The 27,747-nt window shown below is 34.2% G+C and overlaps 1 protein-coding gene and 1 long non-coding RNA gene across 5 annotated transcripts in view; one reads left to right on the forward strand and one right to left on the reverse strand.

The window, feature by feature from the left end:
- The window catches only part of LOC306644283, a 151,968-nt gene extending 149,128 nt beyond the window's left edge, over positions 1-2,840 (reverse strand). The window contains exon 1 of the long non-coding RNA XR_013759264.1: positions 200-2,840. This is a non-coding gene — a long non-coding RNA (uncharacterized lncRNA). The remainder of the gene's footprint in view (positions 1-199) is intronic.
- The window catches only part of ASXL2 (ASXL transcriptional regulator 2), a 136,067-nt gene that overhangs the window by 91,083 nt on the left and 17,237 nt on the right, over positions 1-27,747 (forward strand). For 3 of the 4 annotated variants that reach the window (XM_079111068.1, XM_079111070.1, XM_079111069.1), the window contains 4 exons: positions 12,531-12,646; positions 16,725-16,851; positions 17,600-17,743; positions 25,797-25,960. In XM_079111068.1, coding sequence (XP_078967194.1) covers positions 12,531-12,646; positions 16,725-16,851; positions 17,600-17,743; positions 25,797-25,960 — 551 coding nt within the window. Of the gene's footprint in view, positions 1-9,259; positions 9,413-12,530; positions 12,647-16,724; positions 16,852-17,599; positions 17,744-25,796; positions 25,961-27,747 lie in introns of all 4 variants that reach the window. The other variant, XM_079111071.1, reaches the window with a different exon arrangement.

Raw genomic sequence — 27,747 nt, forward strand, 5'->3', positions numbered from 1 at the left:
GCCATTCTAATTGGGGTGAGATGGAATCTTAGTGTAGTTTTGATTTCCTTTTCTCTTATTACTAAAGATGGTGAACATATTTTCATATGTTTGTTGATTGCTTGTGGATCTTCTGTGAAGTGTCTGTTCATATCCTTAGTCCATTTGTTGATTGGGTTATTTGTATTTTTGGTGTAGAGTTTTTTGAGTTCCACTGCACCCGTTCCTACTTTCATTTTTAAAGAAGGAAAAAGTATAAAATTATCTTGCCTTCTTTTTGAATTGGGCACAGAAAATTGCTCATCTTCATGAGTAAGTAATTTAATGATCCTTTACCCACACTACAGAGGCTTCATGCCATCTCCCAGCCACTTCTCATCCTTCTTCAAAAGTAACCACTGGCCTCTATCTCTCACAAGTTACAAAAATAAATGGATTAAAGACTTAAACATAAGACCTACAAGTATGAAACCACTAGAAGGGAACATGGGGGATATACTTAAGGACGTGGAATAGGTCAGGATTTTTCAGACAAGACTTCAAAAGCAGAGAAACAAATGAGATTATATCAAACTAAAAAGCTTTTGCCCAGCAAAGGTATTGCTTAATAGGATGAAGAGACAACCTACAAAATAGGAGAAAATATTTGCCAACTGACAAGGATTAATATCTGGGATATATAAGAAGCTTAATATCTAAAAATTAAAAATGAGCAATAGGCCTAAATAGACTTTTCTTAAGAGAAAACATACAAATAGCCAACAGGCATATGGGAGAAAAGTTCAACATCATTAATCATTAGGGAAATGCAATCAAAGATACATGAGATATCAGTTCTTTCTTGTAAGAATGATTACTATCAAAGTCAAAAAATAAGTAGACTGTGTCAAGAAAAGGTAACCCTGTGCACATGGTTGGTGGGAATGTAAATTAATACAATTGTTTTGAGGAAGAGTATGTAGGTTCCTCAAAAATTAAAAATGGGACTACTGTGTGATACTGCAATCCTAATTGATTGTATCTCTCTCTCTCTCTCTATATATATATATATGTGTGTGTGTGTATATGTGTGTATATATATGTATATGTATATATATGTATGTATACATAGTACCCCCAATAAATTCATTATAAATAAATTGAAGTTAAAAATGTAAATACTACCTTCACTTATGTCAAAGTAGATTGATTTTGCCTATTTTAAGATTTTTATTGGATCATAATATGTGTTCATTAAAGTGCACATGTCATAACTATACTACTTGTTAAACTTTCACAAATGGAATAGCACCTTGAACCAGTACCCAGGCCAAGGAGCAGGATCATGCCCCAGAAACTCCCATTCCCTTCTGGTCATATCGATAGCCCCATATAAGTATTGTCTGGAACAAATAGAATCCAGAGACAGTGTTTTAATCTATATAAATCAAATCATATGTATGTACTTTTTGCTTTTAATAATGTTCATAAGATTTACCCATGTTCTTGTGTATAGCACTATATCAGATTCTTAAATTTGTATAGTATTGCATTATATAAATATCCTTAATACTCATTTATTTATTTATTTACTCATTCCTCCATTGGTAAAGATTTATCAATGTTTCTTTTTATTAAATTTATTTATCAATGGTTATTTCTTTCTTTTCTATTACATTTTTTATGCTCATTTCTGTTCAGTATATACCCCAGAGTGGAATTAAATATTCTATTGATGGCCAAGCAGTTTTCCAAAGCAATTATACCATCAGCAATACATGAAAATTCCAATTATTTCATACAATCAGCAATGTTTGATATTGTTAGTCTTCCTAATTTTAAGCTTCAATAAGTTGTAATAGTATCTCGTGACTGTAAATTGGCTTTCTGTGTTGACCATTGGAATTGGACTCATTTTTATTAATTGTATATCTTTTGTGCAATGGCTATTCCACTCTTGCTGTATTTTTCTATGGATTATGTTTTTCTTAACTCTTAGTTTTTCATATATTGCTTTGTTGGCTATATTTGTTGCAAATAACTACTGTGTGATATATGTTATTTCCGTTAACTCTCTTAAAGTTAGGTTTCGATGGCTATATTTGCTTTATTTTAATGTACCTCTCAGTATGTCCTTTTCTTAAGAAAATTGCCTATCATAGCAACATGAAGATTGCTTCCTCTGTGTGTGTATATTCATGTATATGTACATAGTTTAATGAAAGCTTTATTCTTTTTATCTTCTACATTTACCTTCTGGAATTTCTCTGTATTGTGTGAGATAAAAATCATTATTTTGTTTCCCCCATATGATTATCAAACTTACTCAGCACCATGTTTGGTGGGGGGTACGGGGGATTGAACTGAGGAGCATCCATTCAACCACTGAGCCACATCCTCAGGCCTATTTTGTATTTTATTTAGAGACAGGGTCTCACTGAGTTGTTTAGCTCTTTGCTTATTTTTTTGCTGAACCTGTCTTTGAACCCACAGTCTTCCTGCCTCAGCCTCCCAAACTGCTGAGATTACAGGTGTGCCTAGCCTCAGCACCATTTTTTTTTTTTTTTTTTTTTTTAAAGACTATTCTTTCCTCCACTTCATTGCAGTATCCCTATGTCACAAGTCAATGAACCATACATTTCAAAGTTAATTTCCAGAGTGTTTTGGTCCATGTTTCCTTGTGCTCCCTCTCTGATCAGCTAGGATTTTAGTTAGGATTTTTTTTTAAGCCTAAAGGCAAATTCGAGTTTGAATGACATGTTTACTTTATCGAGCCTTTCAGTCCACGTATGTGGCTTATCATATATCTCTCCATTTTTTGCATTTTAATTTCTTCCATCAATGCTATTTTTTTTTTCTGTGTAGAGATCGTACATACTTTTTTTCCCTACACATTTTTTTTTTTTTTTTTTTTTTTTTTTTTGCAGTGCTGGGGATTGAACCCAGGGCCTTGTGCTTGCAAGGCAAGTACTCTACCAACTGAGCTATATCCCCAGCCCACTCCCTACACACTGTTTATTCAATTTGTTGCTTGACATTTTCCATTCTGAATGGCTTTATTTTTTTAAAATTTTATTATTTGTTGCTGATACATAGAAATATAATTAATTTTCATATATTAGTACTGTGAACTGATAATAAGTTCTAGGATTTAAGTCTGTTTGTAAGCTAGCACATAGAGTTCATGAATGTTATTTGTTCTTTGACATTGAAAGAAGACACAAGACTTCTAGATCAGAGGAAAAGGACTTTCTTACTTATAGCATAGCAAGCACTGCCAGTACCAGCATATATTTTCTATCAGTTTCCCCTTTACCCCAAGTCTCACAGGGTTGATAAGATGGAGGTCCATATACATGTTTAATGCAGTGGGCTTTACATCTCAGCTAAGACACATTGAGCTTGAGTGATTCACTACTTTTATATTAAGCAAAAGCAAGTATACTTTGCCTGGGAAGACTGTCTCATTAAGACTGTTGTCTAGCCAGGCACAGTGGTACCCCAGTGATTTGGGAGGCTGAACCAGGAGGGTTGTAAGTTTAAGGCCAGCCTCAACAACTTAGCATGACCCTGTCTCAAAATAAAAAATAAAATGGGCTGGGGATGTAACTCAGTGGTACCAAAAAAAAAAAAAAAAAAAAAAAAAAGATAACCAAAACCCTGAGAGATGACGTAAAGTGTATAAGGACTTGTATTCTTGGCATACCCAGCAAGTACATATAGAATACCACTCAGGGCCATTGTAAGTACAACACTGCTAAATTTTAAAATGCTGATGGCTTCCGTATATATTTTTATTCTTAGGGTTTTTACTTACACAGACATATGATTTGTGAATAATGACAGTTTTCTTTTTCTTTCTTTCCTTGCTTCCCTCTCTTCCTGCCATGTTGTATTAGCTAGGATTTTTGTTAGAGTGAAGTAGAAATGGTAATATCAATCATCTTTTTCATTATTTTTAAGATAAAGCTTTTAATATTATGCATTTTAAGAGTGATGTTGACTCTGTAGTGGGTTGTCTGTAGGCATTCTTTATTATATGATGTTATTTCCCTTCCTTTGGTAGTTTATGAAGAGATTTTTATAATGAGCAAATTTGAATTTTATCATTTTCCTTCATCTCTAGAGATAGTATTTTTTTTCCTTTATTCTGTTAATATAGTAATTTATGTTGATATTAAATGTATCAACTAACTTCGTGTTCCTAAGATAAGCCAGCTTGGTCATGACATATTATTAATCCTACATATCCATAGACTCTCTTGCTAATATTTTGCATTTGATTTTTTTTTTTTTATGTTTTTAGTTGTAGATGGACACAATACCTTTATTTATTTTACTTGTATGTGGTGCTGAGAATCAAAACCAGTGCCTCACACATGGTAAGCAAGCACTCTACAAATGAGCTACAATCTCAGCCCATTGCATCTAACATTTTTGTTTTATTGATGAGAAATATTTGCTAGCATTTTTTTTTTCTCATGATTTTCTTGTCAAAATATGATATAAAACAGGTTGGTAAATTTGTTGGGTTTTGTTCTCTGAAGGAATTTTTAAAGATTCCTCCCCCCCTTTAAAAAGTTTGGGAGAATTCACTGGTGAAAGCCAACTGAACTAGAATTCCTTTGTGGTGGGGATATTTTTAATATTAATTAAAACTTGACATGAGTATGGTAAAATATACAGATCATAAGTCTGCTTTATATGCATAGATGAGAATATGATTTTGAATAAATTAGAGTACATGCCATAATTTCTGAACCTGGTAGAAAGCTCGAGTAGTGCTGTAGTGGTTTGTAATCGATGAACAGCAAAGTGTTAAGTTTATACCATCTATGTCACTCTGGAAAATAGGTTAAATAAAAGAAAGGTGAGTGTTAGGATTCAAGTTATACCCTCAAAGAGATTGTTGAAGTCCTAAGTCCTAGAAACTTAGAAAGTGACTTCATTTGGAAACACAAGTTGTTGTAGAGCTAATTCATTAAAATAAAGCTGAACTGGAGTAGGGTGGACCATTAATCCACAAGTCTGGTGATATAAGATGGCCATGTAAAGACATGGAGACACAAGGGGAACCCCATGTGAAGATGAAGACAGATTGGAGTGATGTGTCTGTGAGCCAAGGAACACCAAGGATTGCCACCAGAAGATAGGAGAGAAGGATGGAATGACTTTTCCCACCTTGTCTTAGAAGAAACCAGCCCTTCTACTATGATTTTGAACTTACACAGTCTCCAGAACTGTGAGAGGATAAATTTTTGTTTTGAGCGCTAGTTTATGGTACTTTTTTAATGCAGCTCTAGGAAACTAATAAAGGAAGTAAAGTGTATTCCTTATTATTACAAACAAGTATTACAGTGAAATCTTTTTGAAAACATTTTCTAGTTCATCTTCTCAGCTGCTATAATCTTTTTTATGATTAGAATTGATTTCAATTATCTTAAGTAAGACCTGCAGTCAAAGCTGAAGGATAAGGAGGTTTATGCATACAGGGGTTTGGTGCAACCTGTTTTCATTCTGGGGTTTTGTAAGGAATACCTTGTTACCTCATTTCATTGAAGATATTGTCCGTGGTCTTTTTCTTTTGTTATCGTAGTTACTCTCTTTATACATAAGAAAATGGAAGAATATTCAAAACTTGCACCATGTTGCTTTTCCCTTCCTTCCTCCTTCCCTCCCTCCTTCCTTTCCTTCCTTCCTTCGTTCCCCTGAACGCAGCTTCAGTGGGGAGGTTGCTAAATAGAGGGACTTTAATTTTTTTTTTTTTTTTTAAGTTACAAAGCAGTCAGGAAATAATTACCAAATAGTTTAAAAATAGAGTAAATAGAAAGATTTTTCCTGAATCTTTGGAGTTGGTGGATTGAGAGTAAGATGCCCTGTTATTCCAAACACTTTAGTACAGGGATCAGCTGGATATAAAGAGCTGGAGATGTAACTCATTGAAGTTCTGAGTTTGATCTCCAGTACCACCCGAAAACAAATAAAAGAAGGGTAAAGATAAAGTAGGCAAAGCAGGGCGTGGTGGTGCATGCCTGTAATCCCAGCAGCTCCAGAGGCTGAGACAGGAGGATTTTGAGTTCAAAGTCAGCCTCAGCAAAGGCGAGGTGCTGAGTAACTCAGTGAGACCCTGTCTCTAAATAAAATGCAAAATAGGATTGGGAATGTGGCTCAGTGGTTGAGTGTCCCTGAGTTTGATCCTAAGTACCAAAAACAAAAAAACAAAAAATACAGTAGGCAAAAGTAAATATGAACAAAACAGTGGTTTCAGAGTATTCAGACAGTGAATAATTCAGGACAAAAAGTGTTAAAAGAATCAAAAGCATCAGTTCATAATGATAATATAGAAGATAGGTTTATGTAACTAAACAAGTTGCACAAAGCAGAAACAACTGGAGGTGTAAGGCAAAATGTAGGAACATGCTAATATTAAGACATTTTTATATCCCCCCTTCAGTAGCACCAACTAAAAACAAAAGAAGTTGGGTATGGTGTTGCACACCTGTAATCACAGTGACTCAGAAAGCTGAAGCAGGAGGATCCCAAGGTTGAGGCAAGTCTCAACAATTTAGTGAGATCCTGTCTTCAAAAGTAGAAAGATGCCTGTAATTTGAGCAGCTCGGGAGGCTGAGACAGGAGGATCATGAGTTCAAAACTGGCCTCAGCAAAAGTGAGGCACTAAGCAATTCAGTGAGACCCTGTCTCTAAATAAAATACAAAATAGGGCTGGGGATGTAGCTCAGTAATAGAATGCCTTAGGGTTCAGTCCCCCGTACTGAAGGTGTGGAATAAAACATAAAACCAAACACTAAAAGAAAACACGGGTGAATTTCTTTTAAAACCTGACAGGGGCTGGGGTTGTGGCTCAGTGGTAGAGTGCTTGCCTGGTATGCCTGAGACTTGGGTTCGATCCTCAGCACCACATAAAAGTAAAATATAAAGGTATTATATCCACCTACAACTAAAAAACAAAATATTAAAAAAAAAAAAAAAAAAAAAAAAAAAAAAACCTGACAGTAGCGAAACTTTTTTTCAGTATTACTTTTGGACACCTATGCATTTATCTTTTGACTGTCAAACCCAATTCTAAGAATGAATCTCAAAAATGGCATCAGAGGGGCTGGGGGTATGGCTCAGTAATAGAGTGCTTGCCTAGCATGTGTGAGGCACTGGATTTGATCCTCAGCACCACATAAAAATAAATAAAGGTATTGTGTCCGCCTACAACTAAAAATGTTTTTAAAAAATAGCATCAGAAGTACAAAGTAGCATAGATTAAGACCAGTGCTTCTCAAACTGGAGTGTACATCAAAATCAGTTGGAGAACTATGGTGCAGATTCCTAGGACCCTCCTTTGGGATTTCTGGTTCAGTAGATCCAAACTTGGCCCAGTAACTTGCACTTCTAATAGATATTGGTGAGTCATGATGTTCTAGTTATTATACCTTAGAAATCACGGGTAAGACATTGCAATAATAACAGAAGAACAAAAGGAACCCAAATACCTATCAGCAAAGTCTGGTGGGAGAAATTATGGAATTCTGAGAAGTTAATAATATTTGATCTCTTTTTTAAAATAAGTGAATTAAAATATCAGTGTAACCAGGGAATCCCATTTTTATGTATATGTAGAAAGCACCAATCAAAAATAAATAAATGAGCAAAAGGAATATCAGTGGTTTAGAGGAAGGAGAATTGGGGAAGGAAGTGTGGGAGGCAACAGGGACTGAAATGGAATAAATCACAGTCCATGTATTGTGATTTTGTCAAAATGAACCCCTCTACTATGTATAACTAATACTCTAATAAAAAAAATCGTGAGTCAGTGGTAGAGCATTTGCCTCCCATGTGTGAGTCACTGGGTTCGGTCCCCAGCACCACATAAAATGAATAAAATAAAATCAAGGTATTGTGTCCATCTACAACTAAAAAAATTTTTTTAAAAATTTGTGTAGCTACATATAGTATTTTCACTGAAGAAAAGCAAAAATGCAAATTAATAATGGAAAGATAAATAAAACTAATAAAAATGATTTTCTATAGGGAAAGAAGTATAGTCAGGAAAAGGGATCTAGACTTACATGAAAGCCAATTGTTTTATAGCTTTACATAATTAACATTTTAAATGTACTTTCTAGAAATGGGAAATAAAGGAAATTAAAATGTATCTTTTATTATAAAATGACATACATAGGTGACTATGGATAGGAGGGAGATCTAGTGTAGGAGATCAGACAAAAACCTTAAACTATTTATTAGTCTTATTTTTGGTAATTATATTGGTATGGTTCCTTTGAAACCACATCTATAATAGAAACAATATAGTATTACCAAGAACCAGAATTATCAGGAAGAAAAGAAATATAAAATCAGAAAAGTTAAATGACAACTGTTTATTCTTACTTTGAAATTTAGTATCTAAGCATGAGTTTAGTATTCTCTTTCTAAAACAAGGCTTGTTTTTCTGTTCCAATCACTGATAAGTTTTAGAACCACTGGTAACCCATTGACAGTGAACACATTTAATGTGCAGAGTGTGGTTTTTGAATACCATTTTTAAAATTTTCTTCCCTCTATCCCCTGCCTTTTTTTTTTTTTTTAAGTTCTGGTAGTCTGCCATGGAGCTACATTCCCAGCCCTTTTTAGCTTTTTATTTTGAAACAGAGTCTAAGTTGCTCTTCCTGACCTCAAACATGAAATCCTCCTGCCTCAGCCTCCTGGGTCACTGGGATTACAGGCATGGACCACCATACCTAGCTTTCAATACCATTTCTACCATTTCTAATTAAGTAATACTGGTGTTCTATGGCACAAGTATAGTGGATCCAGGTTTGCCGAGGACTTTCCTTTTTGTGTCAGAAAGCAGCAAGTGCTGCCGGACCATGTCTCAAAGATAGTTAACAACTTCGGATGTTTTCAGTGCCAAATTTTAGTAATTGCTTTTGATTTTGATATAAATATGTCTCAGTTAAAAATTAAATACTTAAAAAAATAAACTCATTAGTTTTAGGTACTTGTATTAGTTTCCTGAGACTGCAGATTACCATAAATTGGGTGGTTTAAACAACAGAAATTTGCTCAGTTCTGGAGACCCAGTGTCTGAAAGCAAGATGTCATTGGGGCTGTTCTCCCTATAGAAGCTTTTGAGGAGAATCTGTTCCTTGCTTTTTCTAGCATCTGGTGGTTGCTAACTTGCCTTGCAACCACATTATTTCAATCCCTGGCTCTATCTTCACGTGGCCTTCTTCTCTGTGTCTGTCTTCTCTATGTATCTCTTATAGAGACACTTTGTTGTTGGATTTAGGACCCACTTGGATAATCCAGGTTGATCTTCTCATCTCAAGATACTTAATTGCATCTGCCAAGACCCTTTCCCCAAATAAAGTAACATTCACAGGCTCTGGGAATTGGATGTGGACATATCTTTTTGGTGGCCACCATTATCAGCCCACTGCAGGTACTTATTCATTATTCTGAAAATAAGATTCAGAACTTGATTCTGTATTTGTATAGAAAAGTGTAAGGATGACAGCAAATCAGATAATTTGGTTATCTCTGAAAGTAGATTTAGAGGGTTTGGAATAGAAAGAGAACTTGTGTCTACCTTAGAGAGTAGTTATGTGAGTTCAATGAAATCCTGTTAAAATCCACCCAGGACAGTTTTAGGCACATAGAAGTACTTGGTTGCTATTCTTAATAAAATCGTATCCTTGAAGACGTTTTTTTTTTAGCCTCGAAACGGAATCGGGAGAGAGAAGTTTTTCAATACATGCCTAACTGGTGTTTGCTGTTTGTAATTCTGAACCGTCAATATTTAATAAGTTAAAACAGTGTTAAAGTTTCATAGAAGTGGAGACCAATACTTGGCATTAAATCAACTCTGGGAGTAGTTCTTACTGATGAGTCTTACTATTCCCATTATTTATTTCGGTTGGCTTAGTGATAAACTTGTGGTTTCATTTGTTAGGAAGAGTTTTACCTTAAGGAGGAACATTCAAGTCAGTTTATCCTAATAATTACAGGTATCTTTATTGTCTCATTTCCAGGCTACCAGGTAGATTTATTTTATTTTCTGATGTCATTATTTTGGTTGGTTCATTGGTTGGTTTTCTTTTTATAATGAAAGCAATATTTGGGGAAGGTGAGGAATATATATATTCTAAGATTTCTGTGAGACATGACAAAGTGAAAAATTCATTGAATAATCACGGTTTTAACTTGTATTTTCATTGTGTTCCTTTAAAAACATTCAAATCAAAAAGATAAGAACAAGTGTTGGCAAGGATGTAGAGAAAGTGGAACCCTTATACTATGCCACTGGAATTATAAAATAAGAGCAGCCATTTTGGAAAACAGAATTGCAATAAGACCCAACATTTCCACTCCTAGAAATAAAGTGAAGAGAATTGAAAACAGAAAAAGTACACTTGAAATACACTTGCACACTGGCAGGCATGGTGGCACACCCTTATAATGTTAGCTATCCAGGAGGCTGAGACAACAGAATTGTAAATACCAGCCCAGCCTGAGCAATTTAGCAAGATCCTGTCTCAAAATGAAGTTAAAACAGGCTGGGGATGTAGCTCAGTCTTGTAGTGGATAGAGCGCTAGTCTAGCACACTCAGGATACTGGGTTCAGTACAAGGTACTACAAGAAAAATCAACCAACCAACCCTACTTATGAATGTTGTTCATAACATCATTCATAATAGCCAAAAGGTAGAAACAATTGAAATGTTCATCAGCTGATTATTTTTTAAATGTAGCATATGTATATGGTATAATATTACACAACAAAAAGGACTGAAGTGTTCACGTATGTTATAACATAGATGAGTAGTCAAAACATGCTTTATGTAAAATCCAATCACAAGAAGCACATATTTTATGATTCCATTATATGAAACATGCAGAATGGGCAAAACCATACAGACAGAAGGTGGATAAATAATTGCCTAGACCTGGGGGCGTAAGAGGAGGGAAAGAAGAATGACAGCTAGCAGTTATGCCATTTGAGGGGGCAGGTGTGGACAATCATGAAAACTGATGGTGGTGATGACTATACTAAAAGCCATTGAATTTTATACCTTAAGCAAGTAAAATACATAATAGGTAAATTACATCCCAGTAAAGCTGCTGTTTTTCAAAAATTGGGCAACATCAGAGTACACTGAGGATATGATTTCTTTTTGCTGCTCAGCTGTTTCCAAAGTTATCCAGTTTTATTTTATATGATATATTGCATTGAATCATTTTTTTAAAATATCAGCTTTATTATATGTCAGCTCTTTGCCATATATAAACCTTTTCGTAAAAGTGGGGATACAAAACTAATGCTAAATTTTCTTATTGTTGGGGCTGGGTTTGTGGCTCAGTGGTAGAGCACTTGGCTAGCATGTGTGAGGCACTGGGTTCGATTCTTAGCACCACATATAAATAAATTAAATAAAGGTCTATTGACAACTAAAAAAATCATTTAAAATATTTTTTCTTAATGTTGTCAACTGTTATCTATGAATGTATCTGCTGTGTATTTCTTGAGAAATTTAAGTAAATTGAAATACTGTATTCCAAAATTTGCATATTCTAATAAACTGTACTTCTCCATTTTCGTGTTGGTTTCCTACCAATACATATATGATATCTTAAAGCATATGGGCAATACAGAATGCCAATTTGCCAACAATGTCTATCTGAAAAGAAGAAGACATTAGTAAACATGACTTTTAGGAGTCATCCCTAAGCAGTATGTTTATAATTTTCTCTTTTTTTTCCTTCTTTCTCTTTAACAAGTCTAAATCAGCTATTTCTGTGTTCTTTCCTAACATAAAGAGAACTAACATCCTGCCACATTTTAAAGAAAATATAGATTTATGTACTATTTTTTTAATAAGAGAATAGACTCTTAAAGGAAGAACCTTCCATCATTTATGATTCGGGTTTGGCCAGGCTTTGACCAGCTCCATAGAACAGCTCGTGAGGAAGTAGAAAGTGGTTACAGTCTATACAAACCCACGTTGCTTCCATTAGAGAAGACTTCAAATGGCATCTCACATTGATAATCTTAAAACTACTGTTGATTGAAGAGATGAAGGAATGCAAGGATTAAAACTGTGATAGAGTTTTTGAGGTGGAATGGCCTTATTGCCTTTGTTTTAAACTGTCAACTCAAGACTTTACCCTGTATCAGGTTGTCATAATTCATCTTAAGGATTATTTAAGAATATAGGTACTATACAGAGCATCCTAGGATCTTTTCTACCTTCTATCTAATTTGATGAGCTGTGATTTATACTCTTACCTCCTGCTGCTTCAGTTCTATTGGAAATTTAAAGAATGAAAATTAATACATACTAACACCCATCCCTTCCCCATCCTATCATCCTTCACTAGAGCTTTCTGAGAAAATAAACTGAAAAGGGAGGCTGCAGTAGAAAGAACTCCAAAAAGAAGATCCTTTCCAAAAGTGTTTGGTCACAGTTCTTAACACAGGTAGCAGCAAATGATCTGGGGAAGGAATGGTGCTGGATATCAATGCTGATAACAAAATTTTTCATTGTCACTTTTTCCCTCAGTATCGTCTAGACTGTCACAGCCATCCTCCCCACATTCAGGCTGCCCATCACCCACCATTCCAGCAGGTAAAGTTATTTCTCCATCACAGAAGCACAGCAAGAAGGCTCTAAAGCAGGTAAGCTTTGCTACTCTGTGTATCAGAAGAATAATCTCACATGATAACATTGCATGACTCTGGCAGTCATTGGAAGTTCCATGAAAACTTTTACATTAGGCCTTTTTTTTTTTTTTTTAATTAGGCCTTTTTAAAAGGAAAATTTTATGCAGTGTCCTAATTATTTGCACTTCTATGTAGAATACTCATTGTAGGTTTTTGGTAGATAACTTTTTTAAAAAATTTATTAATTATTATTATTATTATTATTATTATTATTATTTAGTTGTCAATGGACCTTTATTTTAATTTATATGTAGTGCTGAGAATCAAACCCAGTGCCTCACACATGCTTGGCAAGCACTCTACCACTGAGCTACCACCCCAGCCTAGTAGATGACTCTTTATCACAGTTTTGAAGTTCCTAACTTGTTCCTAGTTTGCTAATAAGTTTGTGGGGGGAGGGGTGTGGTGGGGTGCTAATCATGAATAGGTGTTGAATCTTTCAGGTATATTTTCTTCGGAATATATTTAGATAACTAGGTAGATTTTTCTCTTTTAATCTGAATTGCACAGCTAGATTTTCTAATATTATGCTATATGTAACTGAAATACTCTATATGGTCACTACTTTTTTTAATATGTTACCAAATTTTATTGTTAATATTTTAGTTTAGATTTTACACTATTCTTATACTATCCTGGAGCAATTTTGAAATCATGATTGTTCTAGCATCATAAAATAACTTGTGTAGCTGTCTTTTTTTAGATTTTGAAACAAAAGTTTAGAAATGATCTTAGGTTCCTAAGTTTATTAAGTCATACTAAAAATCATTTTCCTAGTATTACATACAGTGTTATATCTTCTTATCAGTCTTTTGATTTTCTTGGGGTTTTCTGAGCCAGTTTTGGAAACTTAGAAAATGATTAATTTCATCTAATTTTTTCAAATACTGGTATAAAGTTGTGCAGTGTTCTTTAATGTCTCCTTTTTGTTCTGAGAGGTATTCATTTATACTGTATCTTCTTTTTTCCCAGTACTACCTGTCAGTGTCTTATTGGACTTTTTGAAGAACTAGCTGGATTTTTTTGAAATGCAAATCCTCAATAAATACAAATTCAGTAGTAATTTGAGCAAATGTTAAAATGACAGGTTACTTATGTCTTCAAATTCTGGTACAAATTAAGGGCTTAATTATCTCAAGCATTGACAAGTGTGCAGGAAAATGTTTACTGATTTGCTCGTGGAATATTTTATTATAGCCACTTTGGAGAGAAATTTCACAATATCTGTTAAATTTTAAGTGCACATTCCCCATGATTAAGCAGTTGAATATTTTGAAACTTACATTGGAAAAATACATATACATAGAAAAATATTTATATGTAAGTTTATAATAACAAATTTGGAAATAGTCTTATAAAACATTTATTTTATACATGTATAAAATAAAATTTCCTAATTTACATATATTAGAAAATTCCGTAATGAACAATCATATGTCAATAAAATAGACAATTATTTAAGATTAGAAGTTTATTTTGTGGTGAAGTTGTGCATACTTTACATAGGGAAAAGTCACCATGACTATATAATACTGAATCATTAAAATTAAGTTTTACTATAATATGTAAGGCATGATACAAATTATAAAAATATACACAGAGCCACAAAACAATACTGTTTCTAATAGAACCATAAATATATATGTGCACACACATATATATATGTAAATACGAAAAAATGTTCAGTAGGGAAAAACAAATCAATGACTCTGGTTACCTTTGATTGTGCACCAAAGACAAGAGTACTGGTCAAAAAAGAATGTAGCTTGAATTAAATATTAAAAATATATTTGTGTATCATGTATATAATCAAAATTAACAGAAAATTTTAAAGTTATATAAGTTTTAAAATACTTAAATCAAAAGTACTTTTGTGAAAAGCTACCCATAAATTTGATAAAATTGATTACTGCCTGCATGGGTGTCCTGTGGCATTTGTGGCATTTGTGTTTTTATAAATTTTTGGAGGATTATAAGAAATTTAAGATGCTTCTTTTTTCAAAGGGAAAAGGCAAGCATTTGAAAAAAATCCTTACTAATTAATGACATATATGCTACTGTGGTATACTTTTATAATCTTAAGAATTAAATATTGTATTTTCTTTGGGGAGTATCAGTGTAGTATGTAAACTAAAGTATTTGTCTCCAGTGTGTGTTTTTCATAGTACTCATAATTACTATTAGTTCTTATTTACCACAAATGTTTTAAAATAGAATTAGAAACAGAGTTTGTAAACTACTAAGGTAGAATAAGAACTGTGCATAATTCTTAATTAAAGGGTTATAAATTATTCTGCTTTCGTAATGTTTGTGAATTTACACAATCACAGCAGAAAGAGGTTGAGTGAGTTTTGCATTAACCTAGAATGACAGTGGGTACTGTGACAAGGGTACTTTCCGCCACTTGGAAGACCTGTGGACATCTTATGGTCTAATTGCAAAGAAAATTAGAATAAGCCATAATCACTGGTCACTGTTTTACACATTGTGCTTCTGTCTCATTCATTACAAATGTAGGTGAATCTAAGCCAGATATACAACACTCCTTTTCCATTGTCAGCTTAGAGCAAGGAGATCAATTGTTGCCACTGTGCTTATAGTATCGTGGAAGTTATAGTTACTCTACATTGCATCATGTTTCTGAAGGTTAAAACTTGAAATGGGCAGCTTAACAAAGTATATTGGTCAGCTTTTTGTGGCTGTGACCAAAATCCTGATAAGGGCATCTTAGAAGAGAAAGATTTATTTTAGCTCATGGTTTCAGAGGTCTTAGTCCATTGTCAGCTGACTCCAAGGCAGAAAAGGCATGGCAGAGGAAAACTGCCTAGCTCATGGTGACTAGAAAGGAGAGAAGAAGGAAGCTTCTAGAGACCAGTATCGTCTACGGCCACATGACCAGTGACCTACTTCTTCCAGCCATATCCCCACCTGCTTACAGTTACCACCCATTAGTCCGGTCAGCTATCAGTGGATTAATCCTTCACTGATGAGGTTAGAGCCTTAATCATTGCCTGAAACCCCTGTCTCTGAACCTTGCTGCGTTGAGATCCTGCTTTCGAAACATGAGGTTTCAGGGGGACATTCCAGATTCAAACCATAACACAAAGTCATTTTCAGGAAAACCTGGAAATTGCTTTTTTATTCTCTCTCTCGCTTGCTCTCTCTTACTCTCTCTCTCTCTCTCTCTCTCTCTCTCTCTCTCTCTCTCTCTCTCTCTTAACTTTGAATAAAAAAGTTGTCTCATATTTTCCTGATTAAAAATTGGAGGGTTTGGGGAGATAGCTCAGTTGGTACAGTGCTTGTCTAAGGCCCTGGGTTTGATCCCCAGCAGTGCAAAAAAAATAAAAATAATAATAATAATTGGAAATTTCCTGGGTTTTGTTCATTCTAAATAGTATTATTAAGTATATTCTATAAATTAAAAACCTCAGAGAAATAAAAATAATCTCAAGTAGCCAGAAGGAGCCACACTATTCTTATAACTATTACTTTCTAGTTTTCCTTTCCTTTTTTTACTGCATTATTGTAAATTGCTGAAATTTGGTAAATAGGGACAAGTCTCATTATTCTTACCCAAGATAACTCAAATAGTTATTTACAACCTTTTTGCCAAATGTAGTACCTCTGAAGCATGTAAGTAAGCTGAATATTTGCATTTCTACATAGTGTTGATTCAAATAGGGCTATTCTTGGTACGGGGCTTAGAATTGTTTATAGAAATAATAAAAAATATACCATTCTTTTATTATAAGATTCCTAAGTCCTTGATCCTTGACTTATTGGGAATTTTTAAGTTCTAAAAGATATTAATTGACTGTTCCTCACATTTGTATATAAAGGAATAATACTGGCAAAATTCCCAACTCTAAGGATCATTGATACCTCGTTTAATTTGTCTAATTTTTTTATTTGCTCTGATAGATTTCAAAGAAATGGAATGATGAGTTGTGTGCTTCTTAAAACTTAAAAAGAAATCATTTACTTTTATTACTAAAAAGTAATTTATTTATTATAGTCAGTTTTTTCTTTGTAGGCTTTAAAGCAGCAACAGCAAAAGAAGCAGCAGCAGCAATGCAGGCCAACCATGTCCCTCTCCTCCAACCAACATCTTTCTCTCAAGTCTGTCAAAGCAGCCAGTGATCCTGCTACTGCCAAACCTGGTAGGTAGTTTGGGCATTTTTTTTTCAATGGAAGTTTCTTATTCCCAGTATTTTCATGTTGGTGTTAGAAATTTATGTACTGCATCATTTATTTTTGAATTGTATATTTATTTATACAATCCTGTGTTGCCAAATTTTCAGTATAAATCGTTTTAAAATAAATGGAATTTTTCTGTAAACTATTGTGTAGTTATTTAAAAGTTTATAAATGAGCATGATGTAAGAAAGAAATCAATGATGAATTTCCACTGTCTAACTCAATAATATTTGGAAGTCTGTTTCCAGGAGGGTCAAAGTAAGCTCTTTACCAGTTCTCCTCTTTAAAAGTAAGAGGTTATAATACATACTATTATATAATTCAGTTTCTGTTGGATGTGTTAACAGGCTTTTGGATTTTGTGCTTACTTTGTTTGTAATCTAAACTGTACTGGCCTAAAGACTGTATTATCTTACATAAGTCAGTTTGATGCCATAAGCTGATTGTGTGAAATTGCCAAAAAATTCTGAGTCTTGCAGAACTTTGCTTTTTTTTTTTTTTAAAGAAAGGAGATTTATCACCAAAAGTAAGAAGTGTGCTGGGAGGAAGGAAGGGATTTTATTTTATTATTTTACTTCAGTTCTCAGTCTCAGAACACACTAGCCAGGGCCAGAATTTTCTCATATATAACTTCGTTAGTTCATATTGAATGATTGATTGATTTCTGTCTGTAATCTCAGTGCCACTACTCTTTCTTATTGTTTTCCCTAGCAATATGGGAAGGAAAGCAATCTGATGGACAGTCAAGCAGCCCCCAGAACTCAAACTCCAGCTTTTCTTCCTCAGTTAAAGTGGAAAGTCCCTTACTAAGCTTGGGAAAGAAGTCTTTCCAGAGGTCTGACAGACTCCACACAAGTAAGTTAGTTTACAAAGATTTTCATTTTCATTGCCATGATTTGTCAGTTATAGGTACAAAATTCATCAGCCATTCGACTTACATTTAGTACATGATTTGCGTTATACAGCAAAGATTAGACATAATTTATTTTTGTTGCTCATACAATGACTCTTTTGGTTGTTTTGTTTTTTTTTTCTGGTGCTGGGAATCAAACCCAGGGCCTTGCACATGCTATATGTGTTTCACCACTGAGCTACATCCCCAATCTGACATAATTACTTCTAAGAAATGAAAAGAAATGAGGACAGAAGTAATGTAGTATGTCTTTTTCCTGTGTGTTTTTTTTTTTAATACCATGTTCACCTTTGTGCTCTTAAATATCTTCATGTTCTTCCTGTCCTCCCCTTATCAAACTTTATTTCAGAGAAAAATCTGTCATCAGTCATTTTGTGGTTCGTTCTTTCTACCAGTAAGTTGCTTTGTCCTGAATTACTTACATGTTATTTCTGTAGATAGGAAAATAGAAGGACTTATAATTAAATAAGACAAACTGAACATTTTTTCTCACTTTCTTGGAACTCCTACTAACATAAGAGTATGAAAATACAAGAACTGAAGAGATGATGTATTATAGAAGAGAAAGTTGAGGTGAAGGGTTTAAAAGAACCAGTTTGATGCTTCACCTCAGCAGAAGACAGGATATTTATTTTGAGGTGAAATTGGATCCAAGAAACTACATTTTAGGGACACTATACATAGCTGAGGACAGATGTTGAGGCATTGTACTGAAATTTGAGAGATCAAGTTAAATACGAATACTAAGAAGTGATTTTCCTAGTTGGTGAATCAAAGAGATAGAGAAAAGGTAAGAAAATTGAAACACCAATCCAGGTTGTCCATTGTTCTAAATAGTAAAACTATTAAGAAGAACAGAAATTGAAAAGGAACCAAATATGAAGAAAGAACATATGAGAACATCTTAGAATTGAAAATCACAGGACTCCAGATTGAAAGTCGAAATTAGATGTAAAGAAACATAAAAGAACTGGGTGCAGGGCTCACGCCTATAATCCCAGTGACTCAAGAGACTGAGGCAGGAGGATTGCAAGTTTGAGACCAGCCTCAGCAATTTAGTGAGACCTTAAACAACTTAGTGAGATCCTGTCTCAAAGTATAAAAAGGCTAAAGATATAGTTCAGTGATAAAGAGTCCCTGGATTCAATCCCTAGTACCAAAAATAAAAACAAAACAAGAGTATACCAAGATACATTATTCTGAAATTTGAAAACATCAAGGAAAATCAGACAATTCCAGAAAGACAAAAATGCTTTTCATTCAAAGATTCAAAAATCAAGATTGCATGTTTATTATAGTACTATTTACAATAGCCAAGAAATAGAATCAACCTAAGTGTCTATCAACTGATGAATGGTTAATGAAAATGTGGTATTTATATACACAATGGAATATTCAGACATAAAAGGATGAAATTGTCATTTGTAACATCATGGAAGAAACTGGAAGCCATTCTTTTCAGTGAGAATAAGACAGGCACAAAAAGACAATGCTGCATGATCTCATTCATGTGGAATCTTTAAAAAGCTCATCCCATAGAAGTTGAGAGTAGAATGGAGGTTACCAGAAGTCAACAGGTAGAAAGTTAGGGCTAGTTAGATGAAATAAGTTTTGATGTCCTATTTGTGTCAATTTTAAAATGATTTTTTAAAATAATTTTCATTGTAGATGGACCCAGTATCTTTATTTTTTTATGTGGTACTGAGAAATGAGCTCAGTGCCTCACATGTGCTAGGCACATGCTCTACCACTGAGCCACAACCCCAGTCCCTTAAAAATGATTTTTAAATATCATATATCTTTTCATGGAAAGACATGCATGACATATCATTAAATTGGCCGTAAGTCATAGGATTAAAAAAGAATTGGGTTTACAGGCATTTCAGTAACTACATGGGAGATAAAAAGTAGTGTAGGTGGTAGAGAGCACATGCTCATAAGCTCTCATAAGGCCCTGGATTCTCTTCCCAGCACCAAAAAAGGGCAAAAAAACAGTGCAGCGCCACTACACATTCTGAGGGAAATTTATTCTATGTTCATTTACATATTCCAGATCCATTCAAACTATTAAGTGTGAAAATAGAATTAATACTATTTCCAGACAAATGTTAAAAAGAGTGGGGGGCTTGATTCTAGTTGTATTGTTAATTGGTACTTTCTCTTATAGGCAGTATTTCCTATATATAAAATGAGTGTAACTTTTTATTTATTTATTTATTTTTTTACAGACTGCATTTTGATTCATTGTACACAAATGGGGTACATCATTTCATTTCTATGGTTGTGCACGATATAGACTGATAGCATTCGTGTAATCATACATGTACATAGGGTAATGATGTCTGTCTCATTCCACTATTTTTCATACCCTACTCCCTCTCATTTCTCCATTCTTCTCTCACTCTTCCCCCACCCCCATTATATATCACTATCTGAGTGTAACATTTGATAATCAGTTCTGCTAAGAGTAGAAGTATTCATTTGTCAAACAAAACTCACAGGAATTATGCTAATATGTCAAATACAGGTTTTGAGCCTTAAGAATATGATGACAAGCCGAACAAAGTTTTATTCATTCAATTGCAGTAGAAATGTGGAGGTACAAAATTGAGAAAATTTCTTTCATGGAAAACTAGGAAAAAATTAGTTTAAGTTAGATCTAATGACTGAGAAGTAAATCAGTGTTTTTCTTTTGTGCAAGTGAGTATTGTAAGAACTTTTTATAACATAACCGCAATGAATATTTTCAAAATTCATGGAAAAACTTATATATTTTATGTAAAATGATAAAAATTAGATGATTTTACATGAAATATTTTTAAGCTAACATTGGTAAAGTTTATTTTAATAGTATGTTTTTACATCCCAGATTCAGAGGAAACACAACTTAGATTTCAAGTGTAATAGAATAAATAAAGGCAACTTAAACTGAAACAAAATAAGGTTGACTTTACCAAAATTAAGATGAGAACTAGCCTGCCACTCAGGCACATAAAAGTGTTTTCTCGGTACAGTTTGATTAGTACTAGGAAATAATTTACAACTGCTTCTCAGTCACAAAATTCAGATCAATTGCTGACCCTCCAATTCCATGAGCTGCAGTGTGGAAAAGGAAAGGTAGGCTGATGCTTTCTAGTCTATACTGGTACTGTATTGTTTTGTTTTGTTGGTGGCTGGGGATTGAACCCAGGTGTTTAACTAGGCAAGTGCTCTACCACTGAGCTACATTTCCAGCCCTGCAACATTGTTTTTACAAATGGATACTAGTAATCATTGACATGATCATCAGTAGGGATAAGTTAAATCAATACAAACTTTGGAATGTGATACATACAGCTTTTTAAAAAGGAAGTCTGAACTGGGCATGGTGGTACACACCTATAATCCCAGCCTCTCAGGAGGTTGAGGCCAGAGAATCAGAAGTTCAAAGACAACCTAGGCAACTTAGCCAGGCCCTGTCTCAAAATAAAATTAAAAGGGCTGAGTGATGTGACTCAGTGGTAAGGCACATTTGGTTGCAATCCCCAGTACCATCAATCAACCAATCAATCGATCAGTTAGATAAATGGATTTGTTGGTAATTATTTTAAAGATGTTCGGGCTGGGAATATAGCTCAGTTGGTAGAGTGCTTGCCTTGAAGCACAAAGCCCTGGGTTCAATCCCAGCACTGCAAAAAAAAAAAAAAAAAAAAAAAAAATGTTCAAGATATTCAGTGAAATTAAGTAGATATAATTAATATGTATGTTGTTGTTTCATTTCTTCACATTTAAAATGTTTTTTTGGCAGGAAGACAGATTTGAATGTACTTTTCATTTTGTGTCTTGGTATTTGAAATTTTTTTGAACAACATTTACCTTTACCTCTCAGGTACTGTTTATCATTCATTTTGAAAAGTGAAAAAAATATATATTTTAATTTCTTTGTCCCAGGACTCATTTTGAAGTTTTTAATTTTCAGGTATGTAGGATTTTTGGTTTTGTTTTAGTTATGAATTTTTAACTGAAATGAAATCATAGGCCATGTTATACAGCGCAAGAGACTCTGAAGCCACGGTGTTAGGGCGTAGAGTCCTACACTATAACTTCATAGTGTAGATTGAGCAAGTTTTCATATCTGAGGCCATTGATCTTTATCTGTGAAGTTGATCCCTTGTACCTGGGATTATATGTGTGTACTTCTGTGCCTGGCCCTGTTTTGTATTAGATGTTTTCATGTTTAAAATCTTTCTGTTGGATTCAGTTTTTTATCATTATTCATTTAACTTATCAGTTACTGATAAGGCTTTTTACCAGAAGTCTCTTGTTTGGTATTAATAAATGGTATGACACTTCTTCAGCCTTAGTTTTTTGCCTGGCTTATCTTTACTTTGTTTATACTGTGTTCATTTCTGTATGCTTGAGCTTTATTTATTTCTCTTTAAACAGCATGCTGCTAGCTGAATTTTTTTTTTTTTAAGTTGTCAGTGGATCTTTATTTTATTTATTTATATATGGTACCGAGAATCAAACCCAGTGCCTCACACATGCTTGGCAAGTGCTCTACCACTGACCGAGCTACATCCCCAGCTCTGTGTTTGTTTTTAATTGAATGTGACAGTCTGTCTTTTCCTTTGGTAGTTTGTTTGTTTGTTTATGTTTGTACTGGGGGTGGAATCTAGGGTTGCTTTACCACTGAACTATATCCCCAACCCTTTTTATTGTTTGAAACAGGGAATTATAAATTGGTTAGGGCCTCACTAAATTTCTGAGGCTGACCTCAAACTTGCTATCCTCCTGAGTCAGCCTCCCAATTCACTGGTATTGCAGGTATGCACCACACACAACTTCCTTGTGTTTCTTAATATATTCGGACTTCTTTCTTCATTGTTATTAGTTTGTGGCTGCTGCTGTTGTTGTTATTCTTTGTCCTTTTCTCATTTTTCCTGTTTTCTTTCATACTTATTTTAAAAATTTCCTTAAAGTTTTAGGAAAAAAATACTTTATTGAGTTGAGTTTTTTGTTTGTTGTATATTGTTGATTTAATTCTCTTGTAACCTTTTTTCCTCCTATCTACTTACTTATAAATTTAATTTTTATTATAATGGTTTTTGTAGTTAATGATTCTTCAAATGGAACCATAGTTTGGTGGGCATTCCAAGGTTCTTAGTTCTTTCCTTTCTGCATTTTATAGATATTATCTACTTTGTTCTTAATTCCTTTGTTGGGAAGAAGTTTACTGCCATTTTGTTGATGCTCTTTATGAAATCTTTACCTTCCTCTTACTCTTCTGGTGATGTGAATCAAACCAGGGCCTTGCACATACTAGCAAGCACTCTACCACTGAACTATAACCCCAGACCCTCCTTGTCTTTTTGTCATAATGGGGATTGAACCTGCAAACACTCTACCACTGAGCTACATCCCCAGCTCGTTTTATTTCTGATTTTGAGATAGGATTTCTCCAAGTTGCCAAGGCTGACCTTGAACTTGAGATCTTCCAGTCTTAGTTTCCCTAGTTATTATAAGCCTGTACTACTGCACCTGACTCCTGTGTCTTTTATAAACACTTTTACTAAGCTCGATCTAAATATGAATTTCTTTTTATTCTACTTGAAATATGCTAAGCTTCTTGATCTTTAGTTCCATGGTTTTCATTGGTTCTGATAAATGTACAATTGTCAGTTCTTAAATATCACATTTTTTCCATTCTGTTAATTTTCTAATTCTTGATCTCCAGTCAGATATATTAGACATTCTCCTTCTTTCATTTGTTTTTTTTTTTTTTAAGCCTCTCAAAATGTTTTATTTTTCTCATATCCTGAATAAATTTTTTGGCTCTATATTCTAGGTTAAGAATCCCTTTTTAATATTGCCCAAATTGCTATTTTATCCATTCATAGTATCTGATTTCACCATTTATATTGTATATTTCTAAAGGTCTCACTTTTTAAAAGTCTCTTCATTCTTGTTATGCTTGTCTTTATAATTACATTCTTTATTTATTTAAACATTTTAGGCATAGCTGTTCTGTATTCTACATGTCCAATAACTTCAGTACTTGTAGATCTAAATTGTTATTTCTGATTTCTAATGACTTTTGTCATAGTTATATAAATTCTGATTTGTTGTGTAATTTTTGTGATATAGTGCTGGATTTATTTATTTATTTTATACTGGGGATGTAACTCAGTGGTGCTTTACCACTGAGCTACATCCCCAGCCCTTTTTATTTTTTATCTTGGAACATATCTCACTAAGTTGCTGAGGGCTTAGGTAATTTGCTGAGGCTAGCCTTGAACTGGTGATCCTCCTGCCTCAGCCTTCTGATCCCCTGGGATTACAGGCATTTGCCACCATGCCCAGATTTTGGATTTTAATTTGTAGGAATCGTATGAGCCTAATTTGAGGGAAATACTCTCCTCTACTGTAAAGTAACTTTTCTTATGCTTCAGCCAGAAACCAGAGAGTACCACATCAAGAATAGCATGACTTTGTTCACGTTATTCTAAATTTTAGAATTCTGGGGCTGGGGATATAGCTCAGTTGGTAGAGTGCTTGCCTCATAAGCACAAGGCCCTGGGTTTAATTCCCAGCACCGCAAAAAAAAAAAAAAAAAAAAAAAAAAAAGAAATCTGGTTCCCAGAGTCCGATATACTTTAAAAATTTGTTAGATACTTTTAAATTTTGTCCTGCAATATAATATTACAGATTTTAGCTCCACCAGTAGTATTTGAAAATGTTTTTGTTTACTTTTTCCCTGCATATTCCCATCACTGTATGGCAGTATTTGCCATTTGAATATATTAAAAAATATTTTTTGTTCATTTGTTTAACTTGTGTTTCTTTAAATATTAAAATTTTAGTATCTGCTTTTATTCAGGGGACTAGGAACTAATTGCTATTAATTTACCCATTTTTTTCTCTTGGTGGTATTTGTTTTTTTACATTAAGAATAGTAAACTTTTATCATGGTTTCTAAATTTTTTTTCCAACTTAGTATTTTGTTTACATATATTTTTCATTTACACATTAGTCCTTTGTATACTGTCCATTTTTTGAAAAACTGTAAGCTTTTGCTTGCAAACAGATATTTTACATATCTGCTAAGTTTTCAATCACATTTTTAACTATGCAAGTTTAATCAGTGAAGAATAATTCTCATGGAAAGAGGAAAAGGGTGTCAGTACTGAGAATTGAACCCAGGACAAGGCTAGGTAAAGCCCCAGTCCAAGTTTCTATTTTTTAAGGCATTCTTCATATGTCATTTTCTTTTTATTTTTAGCAAGTTTTTTTTTTTTTTCTGTTCTTTTTAACTACACATGACAATAGAGTATAATTTGACATATTACTCAGCCATAAAAAAGAATGACTTTGACTTTTACCATTAAATGGATGGATCTGGAGACTATTATGCTAAGTGAAATTAACCAGTTCCAAAAAACCAAAGTTTGATTGTTCTCTCTGATATGTGGATGCTAACACACAATAAGGGAGGAGCAAAATAGAAGTTCAACAAATTAGACAAAGGGGGATGAAGGGAAGGGGAGTGGACAGGAATAGTAAGCACAGTGGAATGATTCTGACATAACTTTCCTGTGTACATATACCAATACTCCAAAGTGAATCTTCACAGCATGCACAAATACAAGACTGGGATCCTAATTAGAATAAGATATACTCTATGTTTATATAAATACGTCAAAATAGACTCTACTGTTATTTATCATATCTCATAAACTTCCTCAGCTTATGGGTTTTTTTTTTTTTTCTAAAGAGGAAGAGATAATTTTCTTTTGCAGAGAAGATAAATTATGTTCTTATATCTTCTATAAACAAATAGAATTTGCTTTGTTAGCCTTACAAGAAATTTCTTTAGAACTTTAAGTTTTACTTTCTTCACTGTGTGATATTTAACTGTAGTTTTTTGCACCGTTCAGGAAGCTGTATTTTAGGTAGGAATATGACTAAGAGTGGTCCAAATGATTTTTTTCCGTTCTCTCTCTTTCTTTTTTTTAGGGCAAATGAAAAGGACTAAATGTGCTGATATTGACGTTGAAACACCGGACTCCATTCTAGTTAACACAAATCTGCGAGCACTCATCAATAAACACACCTTTTCAGTCCTTCCTGGAGATTGCCAACAGCGACTGCTTTTACTACTTCCAGAGGTGGATCGACAGGTGCGTCCTTTCAAAAATAAGCAGCTTAATAACCCTTACAGGATTTCTTTCACGACCTTTTGCGCTTAAGGTTTTTAAAATGTCTTTTTACTATACCTGTAAAGAAGTGGTATTAAGTGGTAGAGCACTTACCTAACATGCTTGAGGTCCTGGGTCCAATCCCCAGTACTGCAGAAATATTTTTTCAAAGGTGGTATTCTTTGTAGTAAATAAAATACATATACGTTCACACACACACACACACACACACACACACACACACACACACTTATGTATGTATATATAGATGTGTGTGTGTGTGTGTGTGTACTGTGTATGTCCATGTATACACACACTGCATATACACACACACATACATACATGTGTACTGGCATTTAAACCCAGGAACACTATCACTGAGCTACATCCCCAGCCCTTTTTATTTGTTTTGAGACAGATTCTCACTCAGTTGACTAGGCTGGCCTTGAAATTTTGATCCTCCTGCCTCAGCCTTCTGAGTCCCTGGAATTACAGGCATGCATCATGTTCTTAGCAAGAATATTTTTATTTATATGTCTTAATAGAAGGACCTTATGAGGCTTATTATGGGGTAAGAACTCTATTACTAGAATATCAAATTATAGAATAAATTTGAGTAGTTTTCCTATTAAGATGTTGGCATCCACAGAATCCAGTTCAGGAGAAAGTATCTTGGCCCAGTATCAGTAGGATGTAGGTCAGTACCTCAGTGCAGTGGGAACTATCAACAATAGGCCAAAATCATGAATTCAGATAATTTACAGATATCTGAAAGGACATGGAATAATAGTGGTGGAGTTAGGAATGTTCATTATTTTTATTATTTTATTAAATTATTTTAAAAGAAACATTTATTGCTTTCATAATGAAGAATTAAAACTCCGGTGTAAGTTATACTTTGAAAAAAAGTGCAAAAGGAAATATCAGAGGTTTTAATTGTAAGGAATTAAGGCAGGGACCAAGTAGATTTAGCTTAATCCAGGTATAAGATAAAGGTCTGAGACTTCTGCTTTCATCCTATTCTGATCTTTTGTTTCGTGCCCTGTGGGGAACCATTTTGATTTTTTTTCTTCTACTTTCTCTCTCTCTCTCTCTCTCTTTTTTTAAAGTATCAGGAATTGAACCCAGGGACACTTGACCACTGAGCACATCTCCATGCTAATTTTTTGTTTTGTCTTGTTTTTTTTTTTTAACAGGGTCTAGCTGAGTTAATGCAGCTGGCCTTGTGTTCCTCTTGCCTCGGCCTCCCAGATTGCTGGGGCTACAGGCGTATGCTACCCCTCCTGGCACCATTTGATTTTCTTCACTTAAGAGAGTTTTAATATTTTTTTACTACTTCAAAACTCCAACTGTCTTCTAAATAAGATAGTTTTCCTCCTCCTCCTTTAAATCATCATGAAAACAAGATGAGAGGAAGGTGTTTCCTTTAGTTTACAGTAAAGGACTAGGTAATTATTGTGTTAGCTACATGGCCACTGTCACTAAAGGATCTGACCAGAACAATTGTAGAGGAGGGAGAGTTTATTTAAGGGCTCATGGTTCCAGAGGTCTTAGTCCATAGATGGTTGTCTCCTCAGGGCTTGAGATGAGGCTGAACATGATGGTTGGCAGAGTGGCAGAAGGAAGCAGCTCACATCATTATCAGGAAGCAGAGAGACTCCACTCTCCAAACACAAAATAGCTAGTGAACCACTTCCTCCAGCCACACCCACCTGCCTGCAGTTATCACTCGCTTAATCCCACAAGGGATTAATTCATGGATTGGGTTA

This window comes from Sciurus vulgaris (assembly GCF_902686455.1).
Source record: "Sciurus vulgaris genome assembly, chromosome: 14".
Lineage (NCBI taxonomy): Eukaryota > Metazoa > Chordata > Mammalia > Rodentia > Sciuridae > Sciurus > Sciurus vulgaris.